This window comes from Myotis davidii, unplaced genomic scaffold (genome assembly GCF_000327345.1).
Source record: "Myotis davidii unplaced genomic scaffold, ASM32734v1 scaffold93, whole genome shotgun sequence".
In the NCBI taxonomy this organism is placed as follows: Eukaryota; Metazoa; Chordata; class Mammalia; order Chiroptera; family Vespertilionidae; genus Myotis; species Myotis davidii.
In genome coordinates, this window is record NW_006292095.1 from 2,399,866 (window position 1) to 2,412,460 (window position 12,595).

Sequence of the window (12,595 nt, forward strand, 5' to 3'; positions counted from 1 at the left end):
GCAGGAAGGCGGGATTATCTGACCAAGGTTTTTTAAAGAAATTATTTTACCCATTACTCCAGTTATCAAGCTGTATTAGTTTTTTTGCAATTTTATTTCCCAAATTCACTTAGTGATTTTCAAAGCTTACTGCCTCTAAAAATATGCACAGTATGTCAAAGGTAATGAAATTATACATTTGGCAGCTGCAACTGATTTCAACTAGTCAGATGAACCCATGGAACTGCAATTCATTTGGATGACAAGTCTCACCACATTTATGAGTTTATGCATTTCAAAGGAGCTTTAGGTTCAGAGTTTCTGCAGATGAAATGCATTACTCATACCACCCCCATTATTAGTACAAGATGCCCTCAGAACCACCAAAAAAGACAGTAACCAGAATATTAAACAATCCAGAGACCTGAACAATGCAAAGGAAGGAGAGGCATGCTTTAAGAAAAAATGCTGGAGATAGAGGGCTTATGGTCGGTATGCAATTCACAAAGACAATTCAGGAGTTAAATTCTCTTTGGCGAATGCCAAATAGTACCACTGACATTTTCTTTTTATAGACATTTAGATCTGGACTAAAAAGATACAACTCGAAGTCCTCTCTCAATGGGATCTGTCAGGAGGAGGCCTTGGGGAGCATATATCTTCTCATTCTGCTCTTGAATGTATTTGGAGACTTTCCTCAGAACCTGACAGAAAGAAATAGCAGTTTTTTACAAATTTCATCGGATTTCCCTTTAAGTATCAGCTGAATCTCAAAATTTTCAGGCAGTGGAATTAGTTTTCAAAGCAAGTCATGGCTATTCCTATGGAAGGATACAGCTCTGATTAATTGGCTCACACCAGTTACTCACAACATATAGCACAGCATGACGTACTCTTCAAGTCACAAATACCTTCAATGCAGTGTAAGTAGAAATGCATACAAAAGCATGAGACCCAATCCACCTCCTCCTTACCTCCTAGTCACCTCAATCCTGGATTTAGAGAAACAGACGATTACATACACAATGGTTAGTTATGCTTTTCTCTCTCCCTACTCATAAAGTGTCATTAATGTGTCATATTCTAATATCAAGGTTACTTTTGAGCTTTCTCCTTTAACACTTAAGAATTGCTTCTTCTTTGTACATTTTCATCAACTTTGAGTAATGATACAAAGTTGGCCAATAACAAAAGGTAGCCCAGCTAGTTTAAACTGATCATTTTATTTCCTTTGTAAGGCATGTGGGTGTTAGCTGCCAGAGAGTTTCTGATGACTACAAGTGTCTTATATCATTTCCATGACCGCATGTAGTGCTACTCTGTAGTTGCTCCTGTGTCCTAGACGGGAACGTCAATTTATAAGTTTAGTATTAAGGTTGTAAAAGTCAAAGCAAATGTAGACAAAAACCAGATAGGATACAAAGGAACTTCTGGAAATTGCCAAATCTCCAGCTTTCATAAGGGCAATTCCGAGACAGATAAGCTAAAAGAAAATAAATCTTAATAGCTATATACAAAATCAAAGAGTTACATGTTTTATTTCAGATTCAAAGCCATCAGAACCCTCTTCTGGCTATAATGTTCAAAGGGACTTTGATCTAGTTCTTTAATTACTGTATATTTTCTTAAATTCACACTATCAGCATATGATAAAGTCACAGATAAATCTGATCACAAAGGGAGAAAAAGAACTGTATGAAAATAAAGCTGGAAATTAAATGACTGAAGAGTGGGGTCTATAATGTATCAGGCCAAACCAACAGTTTAGGATGCTACAATTTAGGTTTTAGTATACAATGATTTAGAATTTAAAACTCTATGTGGTTTGTATAACTAATTTTCTTATTGTAGGAAAATAATTTAAATGGTTTATTCAGGTTACATTTTTGGAAATAATATAAACTTTTATGCTTTTTAAAAAGAGCATGATTATACTAAAAGAGCAACCTTATGTGCTGTAAATTAAGAAATACTATTTCTAAAGAAAAGATTTTTTTCACCTACTAGTAATTACCTGAAGTAATACATATATCATTCTCCTATTTTCAACTCTCAAAGAATTTGAGCAGTGCTCAGTCTTTTGGACAAAAAAAAAAAAAAAAAAAAAGCTTTAGGCACTATCTCTATATCAGTTTGTCAATCATGCTAAAACAATGAATAGAAGGAAGTAGCCCCTAAAGGTACCCAACTCAGTACTCTCAAACTTCTCTCTGATTTCCCTCTCAGCTCACCTGACAGATTGGAAATTGGAGAGTCAGTCTCCCCTCTCTGAGGTCCATTAATACTAAGAGGACACTCAGAAGAATGCTTGCATGGCTGGTTTCAAAGAAAGGATTATTTCAGAACAGCTTTCCTCCCTCTCTCCTTGGGCACAGGTTGGTAGCAAGGAAATGGCATTCCTTTATTTGATTCAAGCACAACTTTGTTGTGCAGGTTTTTGTCTAAACTTTAATAACATTCATGAACACTTGGGTATCAGTTTAGAAAGAAAACAGTTTTTTTGGTATAAGCTCCAAATCCTCATACTATTTTGGTGAAGGCAGCACTGTCCTAAACAGGATGCTTTTAAACTCTTAAGTCTCTTTAGCAATAGGAAAGCATTAATATGAGTAAACTCATACTGCATCCCATACTGAACAAAGCACCATTCTCACCCCTAAGAATCTTATGTTGACATTTATTCATATTTTATATCTGTTAACTTCAAACCCTCAACAAACCCCAATTTGCATAATATTTACAAAGCTAAACACAATCAAACCTCAGGAAAGACTGTTATGCTCCTGGAGAATAATAAATTTGAGAAAGCCTCCTAAACCCTTGAGAAAAAATATCTTAAGGGAGGCTAAGAGAGAACACCAAGATCACAGCTATTTTCAGAAAATATCTAAGTTCCTTCTAACTGTGTTCCTTTTACAGATTATAGCACATAGGCAGAAGGGATGTTTTATAGTTGATGAATAAGACAGACAGCTACTGAGGGAACCTTTACAATCCCATTTGTTCCCTAATTATCATGGGCAGCAACAATAGAGAAATAACACTGAAGTCTTTATTTTCATTTTAAACCAATAAAGAGCACATTATAGGAAAAATGCATGATTGTTCTAGTGAGTTTTCAAAGGCCTATTTATAATTTCAAAAATTTAACCCACATGACAAAGTGTAAGCACTATTATATTTGGCTTACTGTTTGTAAATTAGAAATTTTAGTGTTTAAAACAATAAAGACTAAATGACTCAATCCTGTCTTTTCATAAAGTAGAAAATAATACCACGAACATTCCTAAGAGATAAACTAGAGAGGGATAGGATAGTTATTTTCATACTTTTATTATTTTATAAAAAATAAAAATATACATATGAAAAGTTTTCTTTTAAAAGTATTGGTATATTATATCTTAACTAGAGGCCTGGTGCACAGATTCGTGCACTGGTGGGGTCCCTTGGCTGGGCCTGCAGGGATCAGTGGACCACCGCCGCAGCCCGGCCTTACCCACCAGCTTGTCGGGCTCCAGCCTGCTGTCTGTGTCGATCCCGCACAGCACAAAGTAGTGTGGGAAGCAACAGATGGTAGGGGAGAAGCCCGAGCTGGGCTGGGCGCCAGTCCCGTTCATCCTGGCCCCACTGGGCCTGCTGCCAGGGCCCCGCTCAGGCGCGCAGGGGGAGTATCTGCAGGAGAGGGTCGTGCCACCACAGCAGCACTTGCCAGCTGTGAGCCCGGCGTCTGGCGCCCATTCGTCAGCTGAGCAGCCCTCCTGCTATGGAAGCACACAGGGGGCACAAAGGGGCAGCTCCTAAGTTGAGCATCTGCCCACAGGTAGTCAATGCGCATCATAGCTACCGGTTGGCCATCCGGTCGCTTAGGCTTTTACATATATAGAGAGAGTATGACCGTTCTTCTTGTCCAGTTTCTAAAATAAAATCACCTGTTTATATTGATTGATTGATTTTAGAGAGGGAGGGAAGAAGGGGGAGAGAGTGAGACAAACATTGATGTGAGAGAGATACATCGATTGGTTGCCTCCCACACCTGCCCTGACTGGGGACTGAACCCACAATGTAGGTATGTGCCCTGACCAGAAATCAATCCCATGTCTTTCTGGTACACAGGAGGATGCTCCAACCAACTGAGCTACATCAGCTAGGGTTAAAATCCCCTATTTAAAAATGTTGCCATGCCTTAAACTTTTGGTTTCTTGACTAATTTTATTTGGTCTTTACTTGCTTTATAATAGTTACTTTGTAAAGGACCTTGATTAGACTTATAAAGTAGTACCTTATATATTGCCTATGAAACCAAATTAAAACATAATTAGGATCAATCAATTTCTACTATATTTTTGATACTGAGAACTGCCTCCCAAGATTAATAATCAAAATAATTTTAATTAAGAGCTGAAAAAGATTATTTGTTCTTGAAATTTAAAAAATCATGTCACTTCACTAATATCTGATTAAAACATACATATATACTAACTTAATTCTTAAATTTATCTTAAGAAAACACTTTCTAAGCATTTACCATATATGAGGGAATTATTAATGCTAACACCCATTTTACAGAATGAGCTCTTAAAGAATAACCTCTCTTGTCTATAATCCCATAATTAGTAAATGACTTGGCTGTCACCCAATTACCAATTTCTTTTTACAACTGACATCAAAAGGAGCTACCTGTATCTATTTCAGCCAATGCACATGGGTAAATAAGTTTAATTGAAATCTTAAATTTAAAAGTTAGAGTGAAATGACAACTCAAGCATTTAATATTCCACTAAGCATGAATAAAATAATCTTGAGGATGTATTTCTAATTTAAATTGGCAGTATTCTATACTTCTTTAAAAGACCATCCTGGATCACCAAGTTTTTATCCATGTGAATTCAGTCTTACCCTCCCCTTCTACATTCAGCTCTTCATCAAGTCTTGGTTCTATCACCAACATATCCCTTGAGTCTGCTTACCCCCTTCCATCTCTATTGCTCTGTTCCTTGTCCAAGCTACCATCATCTTTGGCCTGGACTTCTAGAGCATTCTAACTGGTTTCCCTACTTTCACAACTTTTTTTCACAGAGCAGACAGATCTCTTTACAATGAAAATCTGATCATATCCCTCTCCTGCTTAAAACCTTTGAGTAGCTTCCCCCTGCACTGATCTCTCTGCCTAAATGTCTCCAGGCTTTCATCCTTCATGTAGCAGTATAAATGTTACCTCCTCAGAGGCCTTTTCTCACCACAAAATTTAAATTAGTTCTCTCCTATTATTTTCTATCATAGGAGAGTTTGTTTTCTTCAAGGGACTTATCACATTTTACAATTTTGCTGGTTTTGTTTCCTTAGTATCAGCTGTTACCACTAAATTATAAACTCCACAAGGTTAGCAACCACATTTGCCCTATTCAGTTATATCCCCTGAATACTGGTTAGCATATAGTAGGCTTTCAATAAATATTTATCGGATTTATCCCCTTCACTCAGAAAATGTATTATTAAAGAGAAGCTGCTATGACAAAACAGACTGAAATTCTAAATGTTAACCAGGAATGAAAGTAAGCTGCTTCTCTATATGATACTAGAGGCCCGGTGCATGAAATTCATGCATTGGGGGGAGGTCCCCGCTCAGCCCAGCCTTCACCCTCTCCAATCTGGGACCCTTTGGGGGACATCCCTCTCATAATCCTGGTCTGCTGGCTTCTAATTGCTCACCTGCCTGCCTGCCTGGTTGCCCCTAACTGCGCTCCCCCTGCTGCCCTGATCACCCCTCACTGCCTCTGAATGCCAGCGTGCATGAAATTCATGCATTGGGGGGAGGTCCCCGCTCAGCCCAGCCTTCACCCTCTCCAATCTGGGACCCTTTGGGGGACATCCCTCTCATAATCCTGGTCTGCTGGCTTCTAATTGCTCACCTGCCTGCCTGCCTGGTTGCCCCTAACTGCGCTCCCCCTGCTGCCCTGATCACCCCTCACTGCCTCTGAATGCCAGCCTGATCGCCCCCTCCGCCCCTCATGCCTCAGCAGGCCAGCCCTGGTCACCACTCACTGCCCCCTTCTGCTGGCCTGGTTGCCCCACGCAGCCTGCAGCTCGGTCGTTTGGTCGTCCCTCACTAACCCCCCTGCCAGCCTGATTGCCCCACACAGCCTAGTGTTCAGTCATTTGGTCGTCCCTCACTAACCCCGCTGATGGCCTGGTGGTAGGCAGCCATCTTGTGAGGGCGTGAGGGTTAATTTGCATATTACCTCTTTATTCTATAGGAGGATGAAGAAGAACATAAACTATGAAGTTATTATTTAAATACTAGAGGCCCAATGCACAAAATTTGTGCAAGAGTAGGTCTTCCTTCCCCCAGCTGCTGGCTCCAGCTTCCCTCTGGCACCCAGGACTCGGCTTCCCTCCGGCCGCCAGCACCTAAGACCTGGGCTTCCCTCCAGCCGCTGGCAGGCACTTGGGACCCGGGCTTCCCTTGCAGCCCTGGCTTCATCCGGAAGGTTGTCCGGTCTAATTAGCATATTACTCTTTTATTATTATAGATACCCTTTTTGTAACACTAGCTCAAAATATTTTTTGCTACAACTGTATCTGCTCTCTACTGCATGGAATACAAGACAATCACAGGGACATTTCTATAAGTGGGATATAATATAGATATCAGAATTTAATAATAGGGGCTTACTGTGATTAACTTAAATACATTCATTTAATACACATTCAGGGAGTGTCTAATATACCCAAGGCATGGTGTCAGGCATGAAGAGGGATATATACTGGTTAAGGCACTGTCTTTGACCTCAAGAAAAATACATACTTGATGGGTAAATAAGAATGTAAACTTGCATTCCAAAGTAGAGTGTTAAGTGCCAGGAAACAGATACAAATAAAATATTGTGGGGATACCAAGGAGAGAAAGACTATGATTAGAAGAGTAAGGAAAATTTAGATGAAAGTGGGACCTAAGGGACTGGTGAGATTTGAACATGGGAAGAGTAGCATTCTAGGGTAGAGGAAAGCCTCTCTCTCCCACCTTCCCTCCCTCTCTTCCTTCCTCCTACTCTGTCGGAAAAGCAAAGGGAAAAATAGCCTCAGGTGAGGATTAACAAAAAACAACAAATACACAAACAAAAGACTAAGGTGGGAGGACAGAACTTAAGACAGAAATTTGGGGAAATAGAGTAAAGGTAGCCTTACCTTCTCATAATGAGTTTCCATGCATAAGAAGATGGTGTATGCTGTTAAACAAGCCAAACAACCTTCAAGATATGACTGACCCCCAAGCTTCTCTGCTTCTGCATAAAGGTTATTTAGAGTTCGAACTGTTTCTTCAAACTGCTGCCTATCAATCTGTACAGGAAAGAATTTAAAAATAAGTTTTGGAAAAAAAGATTAGCTATTCACTAATGCTTTCTATCACTAACTTATTTTGCTTTTTTGTCAACATTCCTATCTAATAATCGGCATACAATTTTTAGGTGATTAAATCTGGACCTAAGTTACTAAAACTGCTTAGTATTTGTTTAATTTTATCACTATTATGAACATTAGATATCTTCAATTCTCAATATAGTGTTTTTTAATTCTCTATACTGAATTTCAAGTTAATTAAATTATACAATTCTTTCATCTTTCAATTCAGTTATATTCACTTTTACTGAGCACCTACCATTACATATTATGACAGGCCTTAGAGAAAGATTAATAAGACAGACTCATTCTTCAAGGAGTTTACAGTAAAATGAGCAGCACAAACATGTAAATATAAAAATGCAATAAATTGACAGAGTACTATAATAGAGGCATAAAGTATGGTGGAAGAGACCTTCCCTGATCTGGAAAGAGCAGATAATCTTAAATTCAATAGCTAAACAGGCAGGGAAGGACATTTTAAGCAGAAGAATCAAAGGGTGCAAAGTTCTGTTTTTTGTTTACTCAATATTTCATCAATATTAAAGTAACTATTTAGTACTAAAAGCTCCTCATGAACAAGGCAATCTCAAACTACTGCACAACTCACACCAAGTCATTCCTATCACCTCCTTCTATTCAGTGACACTATCACTTTACATTTATACCAATACTATTGTCATTCACTTTTCACTCTATTCATCTGCTTTTACTTTCTTCTTCCAGTATCATTTTATTTTCTAACAGTGCTTTCTCCATTTTAAAATCTTAATACTGTACTCTAGGACTTTCAAGGCCCATTAGTAGAGTATTTCATCTGATACTATCATTCTTGGTAACAAAAGTACAATTAATCTGTCCTTACTCTAGGCCTTCTTTATTCCTAAAACTAATACCTACACATGAATTCTTTTATGAAGTCTATATAAAAATGAACTAAAAGAAGTCAAAGAACCTCAATACCACAGTTTGAGACAAATTATTCCCAAGAACATAATTTTTTAAAGTATAAAACTATGATCATCATCTTTAAGCTATTAAAACTGTTTAGGTTGCAGTGGTTCTCAACCTTGGCTGCACATTAGAATCACCTGGGAATCTTTTTAAAATCCTGATTTCTGGGCCCCATCCTCCGGAAGTTCTGTTTCTTTTTTACTAATGTTGTGGCCTCACCCCATTACAAAGAAACAATTTCCGGAGGATGAGGCCCAGAAATCAGGATTTTAAAAAGATGCCCAGGTGATTCTAATGTGCAGCCAAGGTTGAGAACCACTGGGTTAGAGGCAGTTGTAATCATTGTTTTGTCCTATGGGGAAACAATGAGCCAATAGCATGAAAAAGTTTAATATAAACTTTAAAATGGTGGTGGCTCTACCTGTTTTTCAAAAGGAGCTACTTTTACTTTCCAAGAATATTAGAGTTTCTGACAAGGTTTGGGTGGGTGGCAATGGTACTGAGAGCCAGGGCAGCAATCCTTCACTGAGTCAAACTACTTGAATACATGGTTTGTCAAGAATGGTCATCTGCAGAATCTATGTCAGAGTTCTCCTTCCCTGAAAACAGACTTGGGAGAACAGCTCAGTGAACAAATATTAAAGGTAAACTGTTCACCTAATTATGTCTAAGTTAATGCCTCCAGTTTGTCCATCAGTAAATCTGCAAAAGTCTAAACAATTTCAAACAATCATCTATGCTTTACCTACAATTCAATGATTGGATAAAAAAGTTCTTTGAATTATTTACATTTCTTTGGACATAATATGTTTCAAAACCATGGGATCTAAACCAGAAATGTTTTTCAGATCAGAATTACTAATCACATCAGCAACACTAACTCTTAAAAGTGATTCCAAGATTGCAATGCTTTTACAGGATGGAAGCAAATCATAGATCATTTTATTTTTATTTATTTACTTATTTTATTGATTCTTTACAGAGAGGAAGGGAGAGGGATAGAGAGTTAGAAACATTGATAAGCTGCCTCCTGCACACTCCCCACTGGGTATGTGCCTGTAACCAAGGTACATGCCCTTGACTGGAATCGAACCTGGGACCCCGAGTCCGCAGGCTGACGCTCTATCCACTGAGCCAAACCGGTCAGGGCAAATCATAGATCATTTTAAAAAAATTAAGTGAAGCCCTGACTGGTTTGGCTCAGTGGATAGTAAAAAATCAATAAAATATATTTTAAAAAAAATTAAGTGAAGGATTAAAAAAAAGGTTAAGAAAAAAGAAATAAAGATAAAAAAACAGTCAAGAATTTCTTTGGAAGGTTATTTTTAAAAAGGGGAAAAAAGTAAAAACTATGTAGCAGCAGTAAAGGCAAAGGACACACTTAACACGCAAGTCCTCAACAGAACAAATGTGGGCATTCCCCCCTCTCTTTAGGCACTATGAAAAGCTGTCCGTGGTCTCCCCTAGTTACTTGGACACTGATAGAGAAGCTATATCAGAATCTGGAGATATGTGAAGTTGGAACCAAATACAAATTTGGATCAGTAAACATTGAAAGTCATAACGGAAACAGGAATCAGGCTCATCATTTGCCCAGAATTTTTGTTTCTTGAAGTATGTGGTAGAAAGCACGGGACTGAAGCTTAAAACAATCACAAGTCACAGGTAATTTCTACTGATCAAATGTAGAGACATATTTTTAAAGGTATATAGGGGAACAAATGCTTCAATTATAGTTCACTCATTTCTCTTCTAGCCAGACCAAAGGTGCCTAAGATGTCTGTATTTTGGGTAAAGTGAGAATAAAGCCTCCTTTAAAGAACTGTCCTGGCAACAAAGCATTTAGGTATCAAAGTATTACATTTGAACAGGCAATGGATAAAGTAAACGTTTTAACAGACAGAATTTGTCCTCACTCCCAAATTAAAGAGCACAAATGTGTGTGTTTTTAATGCTCTAAAGCAACACAAAACCCTTGTGCATTAGTTTCCTCCTCTGTTAAGTTGCCAAGTATGATGTTCTCACAAAAGGAAAATCGGCCTCAGTGGCAGAGCAACCAGTACAATTTCTAGGGTTAGTTGAGAAACAAAGAGAGAAAAAACCTTTCAATTTTCAAACAAGCAAGGAAAATTTAAGCCTGTAATTTAAATTTAATCTCAACACAGGAAAAAATAAAATCAAAGCTTTCCCAAGCAGTTTAAAAATTATAAGCTAGTGTTCTAACCCAAACATTTAAAAAGAAAAAAAAAGCACAATGGTACAGCACCATATAACATTCCATATCCTATAGTACTCAGAATCACAAGCAGTTCTGGGCTGTATGCAGTCCAAGAAATAAATGGACTCCAGAATTCAGAAACACCAACTTCCTGTAAGAAACAGTGCAATACTGTGACTATATTATGATTCTGTATTCCAACTATAAAATAAAGGCTCTACCACACACAGTGGTAGACTAATGTCTGATTATGGGATATTGGGCTCAACTGTGAGTTCAAAGTTTGACAAAGGAATCTTGTAACATCTAAAGTGTGGTGAAAAAAAAATAGTTTACATTCTGATTTAAAAGTACATCAATAGTATAAGTCAAAGTTTCCAAAACAGGCTTAAAAATAAAACGTTTGATCCATTTCACAGAAGTCCTAACATGTAAAACATGCTAACTGCAATGTTCAATTATTTTCAGAACAATATTCAGTAGCTTTAGCCAGTAGGCAACTGGCTCAATTTCCACTTTTTCAAACGACTAGTGTCAGGGTGCGTTAGCTCAGAACATCGTGACAAGGAAACGCAGCGTTCATATGGCATTTCACAAACAAGCTAGCCTCGTAATCTTTATGAGACATGTCTGATCTTTAATTTGTATTTAAAGAAACAGATTTGGGCCACTAACCTGCCCAAGGTTATAAATCAAACTAAAGGACACTACCCTTGACTACTGTTGATTTTCCAACCTTGGAAATCAGGTAAAACCACCTACCTTGCTCCCAGCTGGTTTTAAATGACTGCTACACATTTCTCTACTGCAGGCTCACCTACACCCACTGATTTCATGACCAGCATTTCTTAGCCCCACACCCACAGCATGTCTCATCACCTACCAGTCCCTGGCCCTTCTTGTCAAAGAGGAAAGCCACGAAACTTGCTCCCATCTAACCAGAACTTGACTTCAGAACAGAAAACTGATGTAACATGGCTCAAGACCCAAAGAGTTTGTTTCTCTCTGGGTGCGTGAACACATGTGGGCACAAGAAAAACACACACATTCAGGTGGCTTAGATCATTCTATCTTTAAAATAAGATGCAATGATTTAAAAATGTATTTTTGCTAATTCTGAAGAAAAGGGAAACACCCCATTCTTGCATTTCTGAATGCAGGGTTGTCCAAAGGACCTAGGTCCTCATGACAATTTTGACACGCAAGCCAACCTAACACAGGTGGCTCCCAGTGATAAGGGGGAGCGGCGAGTTGAAGGCCTTGTTCTTGACAGTTCCCTGTCCAGGCCCCTCTAACGCTCTATGTTCTCCAGGTTCCAAGAAGGCCTGTCCGCACTGCCTGGCACAGCACTTCATAAATCCTTTCTGCCGAGCAGTTCGGCCAGCACCACGGCCACCAACGCCAGTCACGAGGAGGAGGAGGATGAAGATTCCTCTTGTGTGACGAGGTAGGACTACCTAGCTCACAACATGTTGAGTGAGGCGGCCTGGAGCCCGAGGAATGAGTTCCTCATCTCTGTGGTCAATAACCCGGGGCGGGAGTGGTTGGCCCCGGGGAAGAAGTCGGCTGGTACCGATTCCCGGCACCGGGCAGGGCAGCGCAGAGTTCTACAAGGTCATCACCCCCGGGGGCTTGGCCCGACTCCTCCTGCTCCGAACACCAGGTCCTGCCCCAGGACCCTCTTCGTACACCTGTGGCCAACGCCCCTTCTTTGACGGCCCCTACCCAGAGCCCCGGGGCACTCGCGGCCGGGTTTCAGCCCAGACCCCCTTCCCTTCCTCTCCCTCCCCTTCCCTGGGCAGCCTCCCTCCCTGGCCTCAGCGTGGGTGCGGGGAGCCAGGCTGCATACCCGGTTTTCCAGCTCCGCGGGGAACTTGGTCTGGAACTGACAGCGTGTGCCACTGCTGTAGTCTCGCCGAATGAATACCTTTCTGAACACTGGCGCCTGCTGCGGCCTCATGGCGAGCACAAGACGGACCGCGCTGTGGGTTCCGGGGACAGCAACCACGGGTCAGATCCCCGGCCTGGACCCAAGACGCCAGCCCG

The 12,595-nt window shown here is 39.9% G+C and overlaps 1 protein-coding gene across 2 annotated transcripts in view; it reads right to left on the reverse strand.

Moving 5' to 3' along the window:
* The window catches only part of GOLGA7 (golgin A7), a 17,839-nt gene extending 5,250 nt beyond the window's left edge, over positions 1-12,589 (reverse strand). For both annotated transcript variants that reach the window (XM_006765550.1, XM_006765551.2), the window contains exons 1-3: positions 12,399-12,589; positions 7,165-7,317; positions 582-683 (exon numbers count right to left, since the gene is read on the reverse strand). In XM_006765550.1, the coding sequence (XP_006765613.1) occupies positions 582-683; positions 7,165-7,317; positions 12,399-12,509 (366 nt within the window). In that variant the 5' untranslated portion in view covers positions 12,510-12,589. The remainder of the gene's footprint in view (positions 1-581; positions 684-7,164; positions 7,318-12,398) is intronic.
* Between the last annotated feature and the right edge of the window lie 6 nt (positions 12,590-12,595).